The sequence below is a fragment of the Dipodomys merriami genome, unplaced genomic scaffold, assembly GCF_024711535.1.
Source record: "Dipodomys merriami isolate MVZ:Mamm:240054 unplaced genomic scaffold, mDipMer1.0.p SCAF_12, whole genome shotgun sequence".
In the NCBI taxonomy this organism is placed as follows: domain Eukaryota; kingdom Metazoa; phylum Chordata; class Mammalia; order Rodentia; family Heteromyidae; genus Dipodomys; species Dipodomys merriami.
The window spans coordinates 40,814,035-40,833,370 of record NW_027202493.1 but is presented as its reverse complement, the minus strand read 5'-3'; the positions used below and the strand labels follow the sequence as shown (position 1 = coordinate 40,833,370).

General features: G+C 48.5%; 1 protein-coding gene across 2 annotated transcripts in view; it reads right to left on the bottom strand.

Annotated features, from left to right (window-relative positions):
• Positions 1 to 19,336, bottom strand: part of Dock5 (dedicator of cytokinesis 5) — a 145,213-nt gene that overhangs the window by 74,021 nt on the left and 51,856 nt on the right. For both annotated transcript variants that reach the window (XM_070016684.1, XM_070016685.1), the window contains exons 3-7: positions 18,614 to 18,654; positions 12,596 to 12,651; positions 10,873 to 10,969; positions 1,884 to 2,032; positions 380 to 515 (exon numbers count right to left, since the gene is read on the bottom strand). In XM_070016684.1, coding sequence (XP_069872785.1) covers positions 380 to 515; positions 1,884 to 2,032; positions 10,873 to 10,969; positions 12,596 to 12,651; positions 18,614 to 18,654 — 479 coding nt within the window. The remainder of the gene's footprint in view (positions 1 to 379; positions 516 to 1,883; positions 2,033 to 10,872; positions 10,970 to 12,595; positions 12,652 to 18,613; positions 18,655 to 19,336) is intronic.

Genomic DNA, 19,336 nt, shown 5'->3' with positions numbered 1-19,336 from the left:
AAGTGGCGTGGTGGCTCAAGTAGAGCGCTTGTCTTGAGCTGAAGAGGTCAGGGGACTGAGCCCATGCCCAGAGTTTAAGCCCCACAACCAACCCCCCCCCAAAAAAAAGAACCACCCTGCCCGGCTTGTCAATCCAGATGGGGTCTTGCTAACTTTTTGCCCAGCCGGCTTCAAACCATGATCTTCCTGCTGTCTTTTCCCAGGGAGACGGGTTACAGATATCAGTGTCTAGCTGCCTGGTTCCATGTTTGCCCAAGAGAACACGAATGACTTTCTGGATGTTTCTATCTCTTCCATCAAAACTTCCCTTTCTTTTACTGAGTCTCAGGAGAACACTGGCTCCCGGTGTGCTACAATGTGCACGCTGGAGGGCGTGTACCTTTTCTTCTTGGATCTTCTCCTCTATCCGTTTGGAGGCCACTTCGTGGGCTTTGAAGAGAGCGATGGTGCTGGTTTCATCCGGGTCCAGGATGTTCCCGTTGTCATCTCGCACCACCAGATCCAGCCCAAGCATTCTGCGGGGAGCAGAGGGGCCCAGTGGGTCTCCCGCCCAGAGCACCCCAAGACTCGGAGAGGACGGGGAACCATTTGGCAATTCAATGGAAGAAGCTCCCCCTGATTTCTGTCCTTCTATCTCTTCCCTCCTTTCCAAGACACAATAAACCTTTACACGCACATGGCGACGGCGTCAGCCAGATTTATGTGTGAATATGCCAAGGAATGGAGTCTGTACACACAGAACTTTCCATGGGTTCTGACCCGAGTCAGTTAGACTAGGATTTGAACTTTGGCTAGGATAGTTGCTACCCTGCGACCCTTTCCCATGTAAAACTGTCTTCCCTTCCAAGGTCCCCGTGGGCACTTATTGAGCTAATGCATGCAAATCACCCAAGATACTACTGCAAATAAGTGAAGCACTCAATAAACATTGGTGGTACAAGTTTTTCTTATAGCAGTGCGTTCAGCCATAGCTGTGTGTCCACACAGCAAGAAGGAGCCCGATGCCTGGCACACGCACGCTCCCTTCCAAGGCTCTTGTGCCCAGTGGGCATATAAGAGTTCAAAAGACTGCTTGGTTCCAAGAATTGGGAGTGGGGTGGATAAAGCACTCCACGTGCATTCCAGGCCCCCCATAACTTGGAAGAGGGAGATGCAGACAGCAAGAACAGGCAATTGTGGGTAAAAAAGAGGGGGCAGGTCTTTGGGAAGAAAGCAAACATGTCTCCTTTTTTTCCTTCCCTGTCTTCTAGCCTCTCCATCTATGCCCTGGACCTGGAAGGTTCTTTTCCATGCCCACCAGACCCACAGGCCACCCAGACTCACGATGGATGACCATGCCAGCTGCTCAGAGGCAGACTGCGGGTGAACTAACCGAGCGGCATTCTCTGGGCTGGGGGGCCACACGTGTGGCCGTGTGTGGGCTAGGGGCTCAGGGATTAGAGGAAATCTCTCTGCCTGTGGCGAGATCCCAGAAAACAGATGGAGCATATGTGCAGGGGGCAGGGGAGAAGGGGAGGATTGGCTGGCTCTAAAAATGGTTTTTAATTATTATCTTATTTTTTGTGCAGGTCCTAGGCCACACTGTCCCTTAGCTTTTTCACTCAAGGCTGATGTCCTATCACTTGAAACACAGCTCTACATGTGGGCTTTTTGCTGGTGAATTGGGAAGAAAGGGTCTCACAGACTTCCTTGCCTGGGCTGGCCTCAAACCAAGATCCTCAGCCTCCTGAGCAGCTCGGATTACATGCATGAGCTGCTGGTGCCTGATAAGTGAAATTTTTCACAATGTTTCTTTTTTTAAACATTGATTATGCACCGTATCCTTAGCCAAGAAGGTGTTGGATGTTTTCCGGTCACCAAGTTGTGGTCCAGTCCTGATCTACCTGTTCCCATGATCGATTTTGGCGGTGACTTTCTTCTTCAGCTCGGCCAGTTCATCCTTGGGGAGTGTCCCGGAGAGAATCTGGGAGCGCCACTCAATCAGGCTGTACGTCATCTGCTGCAGCTGGCGGAAGAGCGTGACCTTGTTGTTCTAAGACAGGAAAATGAGGGAGAGGTAGGGCAGAAAAAGGTAAGGATGGTGCGAGTATTTTCTCTGCATTCGTGGTGCTCTTAAATCACTACGTCACTAGGTAAGCTGGCATTTCTAGTGTTAGGTTCACAGCAATGACTGTCCCAACCCCCTTATAACACTTCTTCTGCAACTTATTTGTTTGTGCGTGCGTGTGTACTGGTCCTGGGGCTTGAATTCAGGGCTTGGGTGTTGTCCTTTAAGCTTTTTCATGCAAAGATGGTGCTCTACCACTTGAACTTCTACTCTGGCTTGTTGTTGGTTAATTGAAGAGTCTCACGGACTTTCCTTCCTAGGCTGGTACTTTGAGTTGTGATCTTCACATCTCAGCCTCGTGATTAGCTAGGATTACAGGCATGAACCACAGACACCTGGCTAGAATGTGTTATCACTTTTGAAAGATGTTAAATAAAAAGGTACTGCTATTTCCTACCAGCTACATATGACTCAAGTACTATTTCCTTATTGGGAAGTAAAAGGCACTGCCATTACAGCGAAGACACAGCAGAAATGCTAGGAAAACGGGGCACAGATGCAAACACACACAGGTGTTGCTGATGGCCGCAAAGGCTGCCCCTAGTGGTGTGGTACCGTAATCTCAGGGACATGGATTCAGAGCTAAAATGGACTGGAAAGAAGGCCAAAACCAGCCAAGACAAGGTACTTGTGAACAAAGATCCAGCTATCAACGTAGAAGAGAAGCAGCGGGGGAAACAGCAGGGTATGGAAAAAAAACCCTAACAGAAGTTCAAAGTTCCTGGGTGCACAGAGGAACAGGGAAGCGCCCATCTCTGTCCGCTGTGTACTCTACAAACTGCGGTGCTGAGAACGCAGAAGGCCAGCCTGTGTCCAGCTGCGGAGCTGCCTGCATTCATGTGCTTTCAGCATTAGAAAAGAAGAAAAGAGACATCGAAAGGTTATTATTAGGCCGGGCTCCTGTGCCTCACGCCTATAATCCTAGCTACTCAGGAGGCTGAGATGTGAGGATTGACATTTGAAGCCAGCCCAGGCAGATAAGCCACGAGAGTCCTATTTGCAAGGAATTTCCAAGAAGCCAGAAGCAGAGCCGTGGCTCAAGTGGTAGAGTGCTAGCCTTGAGCAAAACAAAACAAAAATAAACAACAACAAAAGCTCAGGGACAGCACTCAGGCCCTGAGTTCAAGCCCCAGGACTGGAAAAAAAAAAAAAGACAATCATTAATAAGCTAATATAAAAACCTCTGCATTTTCCATTTACTAAAATATAAAATATAAAATATGTCTACTTTGTTGTCTTTCAAATTGGAAAAAGAAAAAATCAAGCCTATAGATTCTGTCTTCTTGCTGGGCACTGGTGGCTCACACCTATAATCCTAGCTACTCAGGAGATGGAGATCTTTCCCAGGCAGGAAAGTTCATGAGACTCTTGTCCCCAATTAACCACCAAAAGGCCAGAAATGGAGTTGTGGTAGAGTGCCAGGCTTTGAGTGAAAAAGATAAAAAGAGTGTGCCAAGGCCTTGAGTTTAAGTCCCAGTACACATACACATACACACACACACACACACACACACACACACACACACACACACACACACACACACACACGATTTGTTCTCCAGAACTACCAAGTAAAAGAGAGTCCCTCCCTCTCTCCCTCCCTTCTTCCCTTCTCCTTCCCTTCCTCCACTTCTCTCTTCCTTTTCTACCTTTCCCCTCCCCTCCATTTTCTCTCTCTCTTCCCCTCCTTCCCCTCCCCCCCCACCTCCATTTGTGTAGTAGTTAGGACTTTTTTAATGCTTTCCAATCTTAATGAAGATAAGACTTCTCTCCCTCTGGGAGGGGAGGGGCTCGAGGGCCAGACCCCCATGTAGGGCTGCCTTGTTTAGCATCTATGTTCACAAGTTCTCAGTCTCAATTCTATCAGACATTATCCCTGGCAATTTCATAACTGCCTGACCAGTATCAGCCTTGTTTGCCAAGTTCTCCCATCAACGGAGAATGAAGACAGCTATTCTTCTCCGACTTGCTGCGCCAAAGTAATTATGAACAGACAGGCTGGAACAGACCAAAGGAAGAATTTTCCCATTTACTCCGATGAGAAAAATCTAGAAATCCCTGGTCATAGGAAGGCAAGCTCCCCTGAGTCTTCTCTCCCTGTGTCCTTCTGCTGTGGTTTGGGTGTGGTCCCTCCCCGAGGCTCCAGGGTGGCAGTGTGAGGACTTGGAGGAAGCTTTAAGAGGCCAGCCTAGGGGAGGAAGTTAGGTCTTTGGGACACTGCCCCTGAAGCAGTGTTGCTGGGCTCTTGGAGCAAGCGTGGTTCCTGACACAGCAAGCCTGGGCCGGGAGGGGCTCTGCCTCACTCTGCCATCTCTTCTTCTCACACATTCTGTGGTCACAAGCCAGAACCATGATACAACAGCCACGAAGGCCCCCACAGAGAACAAGCAGATAGAGTTGCTTAACCTTCAACTTTCCGCCTTCAAAACTGTGAGCAACACAAATCTCTTCTCCTTATGAAGTCTCCAGCCTTAGGCATTTTGTTATAGCAGCGGAAAACAGACCAATACATCCTCCCTCCTTCCCCAGCCGGACCCTGCACAGCCCCGCCTCCCCTCAGCAGAGCCTGTCCTCCGTTCTCTCTAATGTCCACCAGCTTAGCCTTTTCCACACTCACTGGCCACTATCACATCACCAAACAACTTCTTCGTCGCTCCTCTACCCGAAAAGCAACACAATCCTGGCATAGAGCAGGAACGCACTTTGATAGTTCCAGCTTCAGAAAACACGTGGGTTTTTCATTTGTGTGAGGAACAACTACACAAAATACAACAGCCTAGACGGGTTTTTTCAACCAGACACTGGAGGCATTCCTGCATTTATTTGCTCAGGTTCTCTCCCACTTTCTACCCACAGGTATCTGAGGCATCATTTAAATCATTCATACGTGTGTGTGTGTGTGTGTGTGTGTGTGTGTGTGTGTGTGTGTGTGTGTGTGTGTGTGTGTGTGTGTGTGTGTGTGTGTACTCCTAGTGCTGATGGTTTTCTTTTGTTTTCTTCTCTTTTTTTTCCAGATTTTTTTGGAGGTGAAAACAAAGACATAAGAAAAAAAAAAACCCAGCTTTGCCAGGCACCAGTGGCTCACACCTCTGATCCTAGCTACTCAAGAGGATTAGATCTAAGGATCATAGTTTGAGGCCAGTCTGGGCAGACAAGTCTGTGAGACTCTTTTTTGTTGTTGGTGGTGGTGGTCATGGGGCTTGAACTCAGGGCCTGGGCCCTGTCCCTGAGCTCTTTTGGTCAAGGCTAGCGCTCTACCAGTTTGAGCTGCGGGTGCCACCTCTGGTTTTTGAGTGGTTAGAGATAAGAGTCTCTTGGAGACTTTTCTGCTTGGGCTGGCATCAAACTACAATCCTTAGATCTCAGCCTCCTAAGCAGCTAAGATTATAGGCCACTAGCGCCCAGCTCTGAGTCTCTTATCTCCAATTAATCACCAAAAAAAACACCCACCTAAAACGAAACAAAAACTCAGAAGTGGAGCTGTGGTTCAAGTCCTAGAGAGCTAGCCTTGAGCAGAAGACGCTCAGGGTCAGTGTCCACGCCCTGAGTTAAAACCCCAGGACTAGCACCATAAGAGAGAGGGGGGCAGAAAGAGAGGGGGGAAAGGAGGGAGGAAGGAGGGGGTAGGGAGAGAAAGAGAGAGAACACTCTGCCTTCTATACCGACAGGAACACAGAAGTCACCCAGAGAAATTCATTGGGACAACGTTGCTGATTCTCTGGGTATCATGAAGCATGCATCGCCTGCTCCTTTGCCCTAAGAATGTCAAGCACAGTCAGCGCCTTCGCTGGGGTCCTCCAGCTCCTCCTCCCCCAAAAGATCGGCCCTCTCGCACACAGATTTTATGATTCAGAAGGAAAAGTGAGACAGACATGAGGGCTTGGCTTCTCTCTCCCATTCTACCGTAAAGTTGCTCTGTGGCTTTGGTGCGGTGTTCCGGGAACGGCTTGCCTGTGAAATCAAGGCCCTGGCACTAAGATCATTCTTGAGAACAAGCGCCCTCAAGCCTGTGGCGGAGACGTTCCATGTATTAAAAAGAACTCCTGCCTGGCGATCTCGTGATCCGCTGTGTGTGGCAGGCCTCATTCCCCGTGGGCCCGTGCCTCCTCTCCCCTCTATGAAGCTTTGCAATAATCGCAGGGGTTTCCCACCAAACTGCCACACTCCTGGGGACCGGGGCACTGACCACCTGACCTCACTTCCTACCCACCCAAAGGTGGAAAGCTACCTAAGTCAACTCTTCTCTGCGCCCATAAAAGTTCTGCCTGCCTTGCACTGGTCTGACGTCTTTAAAATATAATTTTGTTATGAAATAATTTTAAAATATAATTTCATGGTTATTATTAAGGTGTTGTACCGAGGAGTAAGTCAGGTGATGAGAACGTTTCTTTATGGACGACGTCACCCCTCACACTTGGCTTTGCTCCACTTCCCTCCTACCATCCCTGCCCATAAATTGCGTAGTTCGTTCTCCACATGGCGTCTACTGAGGACCATGAATGCATTCATTCACCCTTCCTCCCTCCCTTTCTGTGCCTTTATCTGTCTCCCATAAAAAGGAAAAAAATAAACAACATGGTAAACAACATAAACAACATGACTACCGTCAACAACAACATAAATAACCCATGTTTCTGTTTCATGGAATTTGTTTCGATAAACAGTATTGGAAATGTTCAAGGGTGTTGTTACACCGTGAGGTTCTTCCCCTACTGGTGTCTCCTTTGGTTTGACCATGTATGAAGGCCAAGAGTCCTGTATAAGTTACCATGTCTAGTTATATTTTAGGTCTGGCTTCCATACATGGGAAGATACGTGTGTTTGTCTCTCTGAGCTTGGCTTCCCTCAACAAGTCTGATTTTTGAAGACTCTAAATGGAATAACTTGACAGAAAAATCAAGATTGGACAAATACCCCAAATACTGCCCGTGATACATCCCTGTCCCTGCCGGGCCACAGCCAGCCTCACTAGAGCCACTCAGAAGCGGGGCCTGCAACTCTCAGATGGGACTTAAGAGGCTCCAGTGGGCGGGGGACACATGGTAAGTGATACAGGACTGCAGACATTCACACACAGTGAGGCGGAAGGAGCGAGGCTCTCAGGGAAGGAAGACAGAGGTGCAAAGCCTGTGTGCCTCTGCTCAGACAAACCGATATTTACCACAATGAGCTCCAGGAAATGGAAACAAGAAGTTTTTTTTCTTGTTGCTGTTTGTTTTCTTACTGCCTTGTTTGTTCCTTTATATGTCTTTGGGAGTGGAAGGGGAGGCACAGACATGGAAGGACAAAGGGTAAACAAACTCAGCAACGGTCCCCACTGGGCACTATGTTAAGAATGAACTATACAACTTGTGGGTGGGGATGGGAAGGAAAAACTGGGAGAGAGCACGGGAAAGGAGAGGTGACAATGCCCAAAAGGAAATGCACTCTTTACCTGACTTCTGTCCATCACTTTTAGAATAACAATAAACAAATTTAAATCCATCATCCTGAGCAATTTGAATTACAGGCTTGCAGGGAGGCAGGCCTGATTGGTTTTTTTCCTTGAAAAAATAAAACTTGGTCCATCCCGGGACTTTCCTTAGACTACAGACTCCGCTACTAGCATCCAAAGTGCGTTCTGTTTTGGTTTGTTTCTTTTCCGTCACTATTATTAGGTTTGTTATTCTGTCTGAATGTAAAAATATATACACAGTAAGGGAAGGAGCCAGAATGAAGAGCCGGCTGGCCTGGCTGCTTCCGGTGCCCACAGTCCTGGCACGTGAGCCGGGACCCCACTAACCCCTTCCTGATTCACCACTGCACACACCCCGTCACCGGCTCCCATTGAGAAGCAGCAGTGGAGGCAAAGCGCTCCAGAAACTGCTATGAATATCCTCTCTGCCTGAGAAAGGGCCCAGGCCTCCTGGACTTGAACCGAAGCCAAGAAGGCTCCCTGTGGGTGGTAGAACAGCCTGTGACTGTCCGCTCAAGGCCACGCTGGAAACTTCTGGGCAGCAACGGGCAGCGTGAGAGGAAAGCCACGAACCAAGGCTGCCCAGAGGGAGGACGTCCAAGGAGGCCGAGACGGTGGCAAGAATCCCAAGCTGGCTTCTGCAGAGACCTTGACAGTCTGCCTGCAGGGCCCGTTCAAAGCCACCGTCTTCCTGTTCTCACAGCTCGGTGCTGTCCACAAGGGAGCTTCGGCCTTGCAGACAGGGGCTGAATACAGCAAGTGACTTACTTAAGACCCCAGAGCAGGTTAGGAGAGTCTGCTTGCGCAACCCAGCATCCTAATTTCTAGGCCAGGGTCTTGCTCCCCAAAGCATGAGGCCAACATCCACGGGGCGAGGTAATAAGGCAATATCATAATGCAGACGGTTGTTGGAAGAAAAGGGCTAAGACGGGTGGTAGGGGGCGCCACTGTCCTCTTGCTCCTTTGGGAAGCAGGTCCCCCTTTCTTTGGGGTGGGTACATCCGTCCTCTTATAAAGATAAAGGTATAGCGACTGCACACGATTCCTTAAGAACGGTTCAAACCAGCTAGACAATTTGCTTTCCTTTCTAGAGTAACCCCCAGAGTCTACAGGACTGTATCTGGTCAACAGACTGCATTTTCCTCTTAAGCAAGACTGTGGATCCATGATGTATGTCTGCAATCAACTTAAGACTGGAAAGAATAGAATGATGAACTTGTGATTTCTGCCCTCTATCTAGCCTGAGGGTAATTTTATACAGTTTTTTTTTTTTTTTTTTTTTTTTGGTTGGTCATATGTCTTGAACTGTGGGCCTGGACACTCTCCTTTGGCTCTTCAACTCAAGGCGGACACTCTACCACTTGAGCCACAGCGCCACTTCCGGTTTTCTGGTGGTTATTTGGAGATAAGAGTCTCAGCCTGCCCAGGCTGGCTTGGGACCACGATCCTCACATCTCAGTATCCTGAGTAGCTAGGATTACAGGCGTGAGCCACCAGCGCCCGGCTTACACTCTTTGAAATAATCTTGCTTATGAAATCAGCACCCCACTCTTGGGTCAGGGGTGCTATCTCTCAGGCCTCCGTTACAGATATTGGAGCATCTTGGATTTGGGGCTTCCGGATGAGGGTTGGCGTGGTTTGGGTACAAGGTGGTTTGGGTTTGTCTCCCGCGGGTCTTGTGTGGTGCTGGAAGTCTGGCCGCAGCCAGCGGGTGTGAAGAGGTGGTGGGAGCGTTCAGAGCTGGGCCAGTGGAGCTCACGGAGGGTTTGCCCTTGGAAGTGGCTCTCTGGAGAGTCTGCCTACTCACCCTGAGAGGCTGCTGTACAGAGTGAGTCCTCTGACTGTGCTCTGGTTTGTGCCTGCTTGTTCTTTCTCTCACCTGAGCTGTACACAAGGTGATGCCACCCCCCACGATGCGCTCACCAGAGCCCACTGTTCCATATAACTTACCCAGCTTCAGGTATTTCATTATTGCAGGAAACAGACAATGCAAGGGGAGGGGGGAGAGGGAGGGCCAGTGAGCCTGTGACTGTCTAACACGTTTTGTCACTCGGTGATCTCCGGCAAGAGCACAGTAAGGAAACCACATCCATGCAATTCCCATCCATCAACCCGGTAGCATCTCTCACCAACCAGTCAATTAACCAGAGCTGCAGAGTGCTTTTGGTAAATCAGTGCCGGGTGATCAATGCAGGCCCCTGGGCTGACAGTAGCCTCTCCACCACCCAGAGCTGATGATGTAGGAAGTCAGAGGCAGATCTCTCATCAACCACAACTAAAGAGCTCAAAAGAGTACCTTTGTTGTCAGGCCCGAGGCCCCGAGGGTGAGGCTACCGTGAGTGACAGCCCACAAGGAGACATTATGGGTTGGTGTGTTTAGAAGACAGGATGCAGAGAGTGAGAGGATGGAGCAGGCTTCTGAATGGAAAGGACAGGTGATTCTACTTCTGTGAAGTAGAATCATGTGAACAACATCCCCGAGTGGAAATCAAACATGCCAAGCGGACTCCTCCGGAGGACTTCTGCGGAAATGAGCTTTGTTACCGCTTCCCCGACTCAGTCGGCCGTGGAGTATTCCCGGGAGCTGGCTAAGACTACTTTTGGAGAGTTAAAAATGAAGAATCAACCCAGGCACCGACGGCTCACACCTGTCATCCTCGATCCTCAGGAAGCTGAGATCTGAGGATCATGATTCAAAGCCAGCCTGGGCAGGAAAGTCCATGAGACTCTTATCTCCCATTAACTAGCAAAGAGATGGAAGTGGAGCTGTGGCTCGAGTGGGAGAGTTCCAGCCTAGAGCAAAAATCCTCAGGGAAAACACATAGACCCTGAGTTCAAGCTCCAGGACAGCCACAAAATGAATACATAAACAAGGAATGTCATCCCCGGTGGCTGAGCAGTGGGAGTTTGTGGGTTCCTATCCACTGGTCCACATAAGAGCGCATTAACAGTAAGTCTCCCAGGTTTCTTAGTGACACATTACTACTTATAATTACAGCTACTTAATAGGAGTGCAGAGGATTCACAACAGGGTGCTCAGGAAGGTGCTAACCGCTCCCATTAATACTTTTACAAGCAGCACGCTTATCCATGGAGAAAACTAAAGAACTATTAGACTCCCCTCCACCACCTCCTATCAATGACCCGACGTTGGAGAAAACTAGAATCAGCTGCTTGACAGCCATTCTGTGGTCCAGGAAGATGCTACACTCTGGAGAGAGAGAGTTAACAAGGGACCAACGTCCTGGAGAGGTCAGCTTGGAGCCTCAGGCATGCGCCATGGCCAGTTCGAAGCCAGGAGGAAACTCACCACATAGAGCTTGCGCCAGATGACGGCCCATTCTCGCAGAGTGCACGTGAGCTCCTGCACCAGCGGCAGCTCCCCGGGAATCACGGTCTCGTGCTGCCTGCAGAGAACCAATCAGATGCTTGCTTTACTATGAGTGACAGTTGCTTTTCTCCACCAGCCTCCTCCCTCTGACCCTCAAAGGGATCTGCTCTGGCTGGAAAGAGAGCAAATCAATGTGCACATGGTGAGGTGCATCGTGTCCTGTAGAGGAATCTCCATTACATCTGCGCATCAGAGAAAAGAGGGGCTTAGGACCACACAATCCTCAGACTCAACTGGTTTCTGCCACGGCGTGGGTGAGCCCGCCTCCACTTCTTCACCTCGGTTCTCTCTGGGAGCCTTCAATGACCAAACCAGGCTCGGGAACGAAAGGAGAACAGTGTGGTACCTGAGCTGGAAGGATGGGTGAAGAGGCATGCCAGGCACCCCTATGCGGACTTATTGTCTAGAATGGACTGGGTCTTCTTCTCTGGGACTTCCCAACAGAGGAAATGTGGACAGACATATCAAAATCCTCACTCAGTCCAGGGGCACTATGTTCATTCACATAAATCATCTCTGACATGCCGACGATGAGCAAAAGGAGAGAGAGAGCGAGAAAGAGCGAGTGGCCAAATGCAAAGATAGGACTGAAGGCTTGACACATGGGATGCCCAGGGAAGTGTGAATTGCAGGTAGAGTAAGGGAGTAAGAGTGGAAATGACCCATCATGCACCAGGGGTGTGTTTACTGTGGAAAATGACAGACAGACCCTGACTTAGGATGGTGTGATTTATGAATTGAAAAAGATAAAACCCCATGTGAAGCAGAGGAGTACGTGCCTTGTTATCTGGGGTGTGTGTCTAACTGGACAGCCTTCCATTCCTCTAGTTGAAAGCGGCACAGGAATGGCCACAGGGGGCAGACTTCTCTCAGGGGAGGAGATCTAGCTCTTAGTTTTAGTTCTGCCATGGAAGGGCTACATGAACCAGAGCACGTCTCCATCTCTGATCTTACAATGAGGGCTTGGAGCTTAGCACCAAAAACGCTCTCGCTAGCTTTTGTGATTGCGTGACTGTGGGCACCAGCTGTCCATGCTTCGAGCCCCAAAGGATCTGTTCCTCCTTCTTTGCATTGTCTCTTTAAATCTCTTGCCTTGAGACTCATGAGTTCTGCTGCCTGTCTCAGCCTTCTCAGCAGCAGCAGTAAGTACTTCCCCAGAGAAAGGACATGGGCCAGAAATGAGAACAGCAGAAACGCAATAGATTTTTCTCCATCAAGCCCATTCACTATTTCCTGGAACTTCCCATCAAGCTCATGGACGGTACAGGGAAGCTTGGCGAACGTTCCTTGATATAGAGTGAAAATGCCAACACTCAGGGAATGCTGGGAGAGGAGCGAAAGCCCTCACTCAGTTCATGACTGCTGTCTTCATATTCTGAGAAAGGATGCCAGGGAGAAAGACAGAAGGAGAAGACAGAGTAGGGGATCCCACCAGGAAAAATGCCTTACACATTTCGCTCTCTCAGAGAAATAGCCAATGAGGTGAGAGAAACACTCATGCGTCTAGGCATTCTTCAATCATTTCTTCTCTCTCTGTCTGACCAGGACTAGGACTCGGTGGCTAGCACTCTACCAACTGAGCCATGCCTCCACCAACTGAACCATGCCTCTAATCCATTTCAATGACTTCTAAGGAACTTACCCCCGGTCTTCCACAGTGGCCTCCTTCAAATGGATGTACGTTTCAGGGAAAATGCCCTAGAGACAGAAGAACTTTGTTTAGAGAGCCTCAAGTCAAGAACATCACCCAGCAAGAAAGACAGGGGACGGTCCACAAAACATTTTTTCCAGTGGGTTGGCAGGATGTCAGTTCCCTTGACTGACTTTCTTCAAGAGTGCATAACAGCAACACTGGGCAGGGAGAAATGAAGGTTTGGGTTCGGAGTGCACAGGATGCTTGGGAAATGGGGTGGAAACGCCTCTGTCGCGTTTGAGAGCAAACTCCAGGAGTCCCTCCCTCCCCACACACCTGTCACGTGCTGTGCATTAAAGCATCTCACATCACGAGAGGGACGGACAGTCATGGAGCCCTCGGTAGCCCACAGAATCATCACTGTTTTCTAAAATGATTCCAGTCCTAATAGTCAATGTCCATATGTGAAAACAGAACTAGGTAACCTGAGGGCAACATCCCTGGGTTTCTTTTGCTCAAGGCTAACGCTCTACCACTTGAGCCACAGCGCCACTTCCAGCTTTTTCCTTGTATGTGGTACTGAGGAATCAAATCCAGGGCTTTATGCACTCTAGGCAAGCCCTCTACCACTAACTAAGCCACCTTCCCAGCCCTTAAACAGAATTATAAAAGTCAAATGAAAACAATTCATCTCACACCGTCACTTCACGCGGTGCACCCACATCGATGAGCATAGCACGCTGGCCATCTCCCGCACGTCCCCGTCCCTGCGAATTCTAACACCCCACGGCCCGGATAATGTGGCCCAGCCATGGAACTGCCAGGGAACAGCCCCGGATGGTGCCCAGCACAGATGGCAAGCAACCCGCGTGAGCCCTTGTAAAAAGCTCTGTTTTACTGGGTGACGCGCCCAGGACCCAGGGCAGAAGATGACCTTGGCGGAGGGCACCACTGACCTTCACTTGGGCAGAGCTGACCCACCAGGCAGAGGGCCTTGCCTACCAGGCACCCAGCTCAGCGGCCCCTGGGTCAACGAGTGAGGTCTGTGGACATCACCTGTCCAGGTGGCAAGATGGGGTGACCCCCCACTGCTCAGAGCACCATGACTCAAGATGTGTGCACACCCCGTTATCCTCAATGGGGAGAGAGGTCGGTGAGTGTCAGCAGCGGTTGCCGTGTCCAGCTTCATGCCCTATGCCTGTCTGGACCATGCTGTCTTTGCTTCCTTTTATCCACCACCACCAACACAGGAAGCAGCAAGAACACCAGGATTAAGCTGCTGCGGGCAAGAGGGCTGACGGGGGGGGGGGGGGGGGGGATCCTACCACCGCAGTGGACCTCAGTTAAATCCACACCCTCACCTTCTTGGGCGCACAAAGGGAAGGTTGGGGAGGATGCAGGAGTGAGAGGCGTTACTCTGCCTTGCCGTTGATAGGACCTAGAGCATGCACACAGATGAGGTGACCCTGAGCTCTCTCCTTACAGACCCGGCATGCAGTGATTCAGGAAGACCATGGATCAAGCATATACCACAGCAAAAACTGGGGGACGTATCCAATGTTTCGAGCCTGACTCCTGTAGTCCTGTGGCTCTCATCTGTCCACGGGACACTGCAGGTAGGGTGGGCGCTGCTCCTGAGGCTGTGCTGAGGCCCGTGTTTGCTGATGGTGGTTTCTATGGAAACTGGGACTTGGGTGTCCACAGCTGCTCTTGGGGACATGATGCTGAGTAGAATACACCAGTGACAAAAGGACTTCAATGAGGCCAGCCCCATCTACAGGAAGAATGGGTGTTCGCAGGGCCTGGGGGAGGGGGTGAGGACTCAGGGTTTAATGTACGGTTTGGTTGGGAAAACGGACAGGATCTGGATGGAGAGGGTGATGTGGCGGCGTGACAACACAAACAGGTTCGTTGTCACAGAACTTAACACATATGATGGCCCACTCTGTGCCATGTGTTCTTAAATCACAATTTTAAAAAAAATCCACAACTTGTAAAAAAAAAAAGGGGGGGGAGGAGGAAATTCAGGTAGAAATGAACTTCTTAAAGTAGCAATCATTAGCTTAAAATAAGTTATAACATAGGACTGGAGGTATAGCTCGGTGGTAGAGCACACATCCACCATGCACAAGGTCCTAGGTTCGATCCCCACCACCCAAAGACACGCAAACAAAAGCAAACCAACAACCAAAAGAAAAAAGAGGGGCTGGGAAAGTGGTTCAGTGGTAGAGCGCTTGCTTGCCTTGCATGCACGAGGCCCTGCATTCAATTCCTTAGCACCACATAAGCAAAAAGAAAAAAGCCAGAAGTGGCACTTTGGCTCAAGTGGTAGAGCACTAGCCTTGAGCTGAAGAGCTGAGGGACAGCACCCAGGCCCAGAGTTCAGGCCCCACGACCGAACCCCACCAAAAAAAGAAAAAAGAGGTGACATTGATTTTTCCAAAAGTCTGTACTTGCAGGAGGTTTTTCAAATCAAGAAGGCAAAGGACTGGGCTGGAGGTATGACTTAAGTGGGCCTAGATAGTACAAGGCCCTGAGTTCAATCCCAGTACCTCAAAGAAAAGGTTGCTCCCATTAGGAGATACCCCACTAGAAGACAAAGTACTCAAATTATAAACTGACAGTGATTTTATGTGACAGCTAAGCTAATCATCAGCAGATAGTTGACACTGAGGAAGTTCATGTGGAGAGGATATTCATTTTCAATATGATATTCATTTTTAGTATCACTTGTATGTATAATCGGGACCTCTGGCACTTGATCATTTGTAAGGCATTTAATCACTCAGATAAATGTGATGCTGGTAGAATGTTTCCTCACCAGCCTGGGTTCAGGGTTGTGATTGACAGCACATCTCAATTCTGCTTTTCCTTCCTCAATGGAACCTACTCACATGAATTAAAAAATAAACTAACAATGAATTTCTAGACGCTGACCTTATCCACACTCCCGTAACTCTGCCAGGATCAATAATCAGTGTCTTCAAAGCTCTTGGCTTATTGAATTTGGAAAGCCACGAGGTCCTTTTATCATCGGCTAAGTAGCTAGGCTGGCTTATATATGACACCAAAAATTTCCATTAAGACAACAGGCCTTTCAACGCGCTCTTCCCCAAAGACTGGAAAGGAAGGGACAGAGGCTGAGGACAGTGCTAGATTTCTTAACCAAGGGGTGTCAAGACATGAGAATCATTCCACCACTGACCTTGGTTTCTACCCACTTTTCTTAGATCTCTCCACAAGAAAGACCTTTCAACTTATAAAGCAAAGAAACAAAAAGAAATATCAGTGTCCAGGCCTTAGTATCTTCAACTCATTGTATTATGGGAAATCCTTTAACTACTGAAATATGTCTTCTCCAAGGTGAAGCTTCAAGCCTACAGAAGTGTTTTAAGAAGTCTTCCTTGAATACAAAAATATTTAAGTCACACCCAGAGCTCATTTGCACACTAGGGGTGTCTACCTGTCTAGCTTTCTGAGCTGGAAGATTTGGATGCAGGAGGAAGTGACAGAATGCTTTGGAACAGGAGACTGTCCATGCTGGAAAAATTCTTACAGACCAAGTATGGAGTCTAAGAAGACAACAGGGTGGAAGACCTGGTTTCTTCATCATGAATCATAAGGTTTTGTCTGAGAATGTTTTTCTTTAACTTTAAAAATAGATTGGGATATTAAATGGCCTGAATATTCTTCCTCTTCCATAAATGTGAAACAACAAAGTGACTAACTCTTATTGTACTTGGAAATAATTGCCACTTCTGCAATTGTCAGTGAAAGAAACGCTAATGGGGTTCAACCCTATCCCTAGCAGGTGCCCTGAAGCTTTATTTGCCTCAGGCTCATGCCTGTAATCCTAGCTACTCAAGTGGCTGAGATCTGAGGATCGTGGTTTGAAGCCAGCCAGGGCAGGAAAGTCCATGAGACTCTTATCTCCAATTAACCACCAGAAAACTGGAAGTGGTGCTGTGGCTCAAATGGTAGAGCACTAGCCTTGGGCTGAAGAGCTGAGGGACAGTGACCAGGCCCAGAGTTCAGGCCCCAGGGTCATCATCATCAACAACACTGACTCCTCCCGTGAACCCACAAGGTAACTGAAAGCAGGATAACAGCCAGGCATGCTGGCCTCTGTGTCCTGTGTCCCCTGTAGAGCCTTTCTCTATGGCAGTCACTTTGCAGCCATCTTAGAATACAGGAAGGAAGCCAGGCGCCAGTGGCTCACACCTGTAACCCTAGCTACTCAGGAAGCTGAGCTCTGAGGACTGCAGCCTGGGCAGGAAAGTCCATGAGACTGTTATCTCCAATGAAAACGAGAAGTGGCGCTGTGGCTCGAAGTGGTAGAGTGCTAGCCTTAAGTGGAAAAAGCTCAGGGACAGTGCCCAGGCCCTGAATTCAAGCCCTATAATGGACACAATAAAACAAAACCTCCAGGAAGGACCTGAGAGTCAGTAGATACCTGCCAGCTGTCGGTGACTCACTGTATCAGGGCCCCACCTGATAAACTGAGACAATGGACACTTACCGCCTTTGACGTCACCTCTAGACAGGCCTCGGACTGGAACTGTTTAACTATGCATGCTTTTCACTCCTGCCCCTAATTCTTAGTCTTTTTTTTTTTTCTCTCAAATATATCACCCTACCACTTGAGCCACAGCCCCACTTCTAGCTTTTTGGTGATTAATCGGAGCTAAGAGTCTCATGGATTTTCCTACCAGGCTGGCTTTGAACTGAGATCCTTAGTTCTCAGCCTCTGAGTATTAGTCCTGATTTCTCGGGGTCTCTCTCATGTGGGAAGGTGGTTCGGGGCCTTGTGCTCGTTTGAGGGTCAAGTGGCCAACCTCGGCCAGCTTCCACGGTATTCTAGCTCACAATCTTTTATCCCTTCTCCCCCCTCTGGATTAAAAATAATAATAAAATGTTTCTCTCCTTTCTAGTTGGTGTTGGAGCTAATGGTGAAACAGTAAGTCCTGATCAATTTGGTTCTTTCCAAAGAAAGTGCTGACACAAGAGGCTGCCCTGGAGAACTGGGCCCCATCAAAGGAAAAGTGCTGACAGAGCCGAAAAGAAACTGAGGGCCAGTGCCCCAGCCAAGACTTGCTTTGGCTTGATGGTTAGTAGCTTTGACACGAGAAAGACAAACCGTCTGGCTCAGTAGCTTTTAAACTCTGCCCAGGGTAAAGAGAAAGAGACATTGTTATGGATACGCCATCACACCAAATACGTGAAACGTAACAGAATCAGCTGCATAAAACATAATTTAAAAATGAGTGAAGTCCACGTAAATGTCCACGTGTTTTGAAACAGTCCTTACCACGGTGCTGCATTTTCTCCTTTCTTTCTCATTTTCTGTCACATATTGACTCCTGAATGTATTATGGGGGTGGGGGTGGAGCTAAGTTTGAAAACCTCTGCTCTGATTTGTCCATCTGATGAAAAAGGAACCAATCAGCGGCCACAGGGACAGTGCACAGCAAGGGCACTTAACATGGGAAGTAAAGGCAATGGGGAGAAGAACGTGTTCCCACCTTACTCAGCTTCAGGGACAGGGAACAAGAAGTCATCCAGAAATCAGGCGCTGGTGGCTCACGCCTGTAATCCTAGCTACTCAGGAAGCTGAGATCTGAGGACCCAGGTTCAAAGCCACCTGTGCAAGAAATTCTTTGAAACTCTTATTTCCAATTTACTTCAAAAAATAAAAAAAAGAAAGAATGAAAGAGAAGCAAAGCTTTGGCAGTAGAGCCTTGGCTCAAGTGGTAGAGCACTAGCCTTGAGCAAAAAAAGCTCAGGGACGGTGCCCAAACCCCAGAACCAACACAGACATTCATTTCCTTGAATTGGGAAAACGCAGAGAGGTTTATTACATCATTACTCTTGAGCACCAAAGTCTGAGAATTGACTTTCAAAGCAAAGAAAAAGCCAACCAAAGAGAAAAGATGCCAGATCTAGACAGCACAGATATCAGGATCTGATAGCTTTTAACACAAAATAAGTAGAGCTCAGACAAAACTTGAAACTTGAAACAAGCCATACCTTTTTAGATTTATTCTGAAGAGTATATCCTCTGTACCAACCTGTAATGGAATAAGAAAACACAAACATTATGTTTTCTGGTATAACATAAACACATTTCCACTATATGTTCTCTTGTACCAGCACTTGTGAGACAATTAGCAGACAATGTATTAGAAGACAGTCAGATTCATTGTACACCATGATCTATTTTACAACTGTTTTTGTTTTGGTTGGTCATGGGGCTTGAACTCCCGGCCTGTGTGCTGTCCCTGAGCTCTTCAGCTCAAGGCAAGCGCTCTGCCACTTGAGTCACAGTTTCCCTTCTGATTTTTTGGTGGTTTATTGGAGATAAGAGTCTCACAGATTTTCCTGTCTGGGCTGACTTTGAATCATGATCCTCCGATCTCAGCCTCGTGAGTAGCTAGGATTACAGGCAATAACCACTGGGTCCTCCGGCTTACAACTGTTTTTTGTTGTTGGTGGTGGTTGTGTGGCTTGAACTCAGGGCCCAGGTGATGTCCCTGAGCTCTTTTGCTCAAGGCTAGTGCTCTACCACTTTGAGCCACAATGCTACTTTCATTTTCTGGTGATTAACTATAGATAAGAGTCTCATGGACTTTCCTGCCCCAGGTTGGCTTTGAACTGCAATCCTCACATCTCAGCCTGAGTAGCTAGGATTACAGTTGTGAGCCAGTTTTTCTTTTTCTTGCTTGCTTGCTGATAGTACAGCTTGAAGCTTAA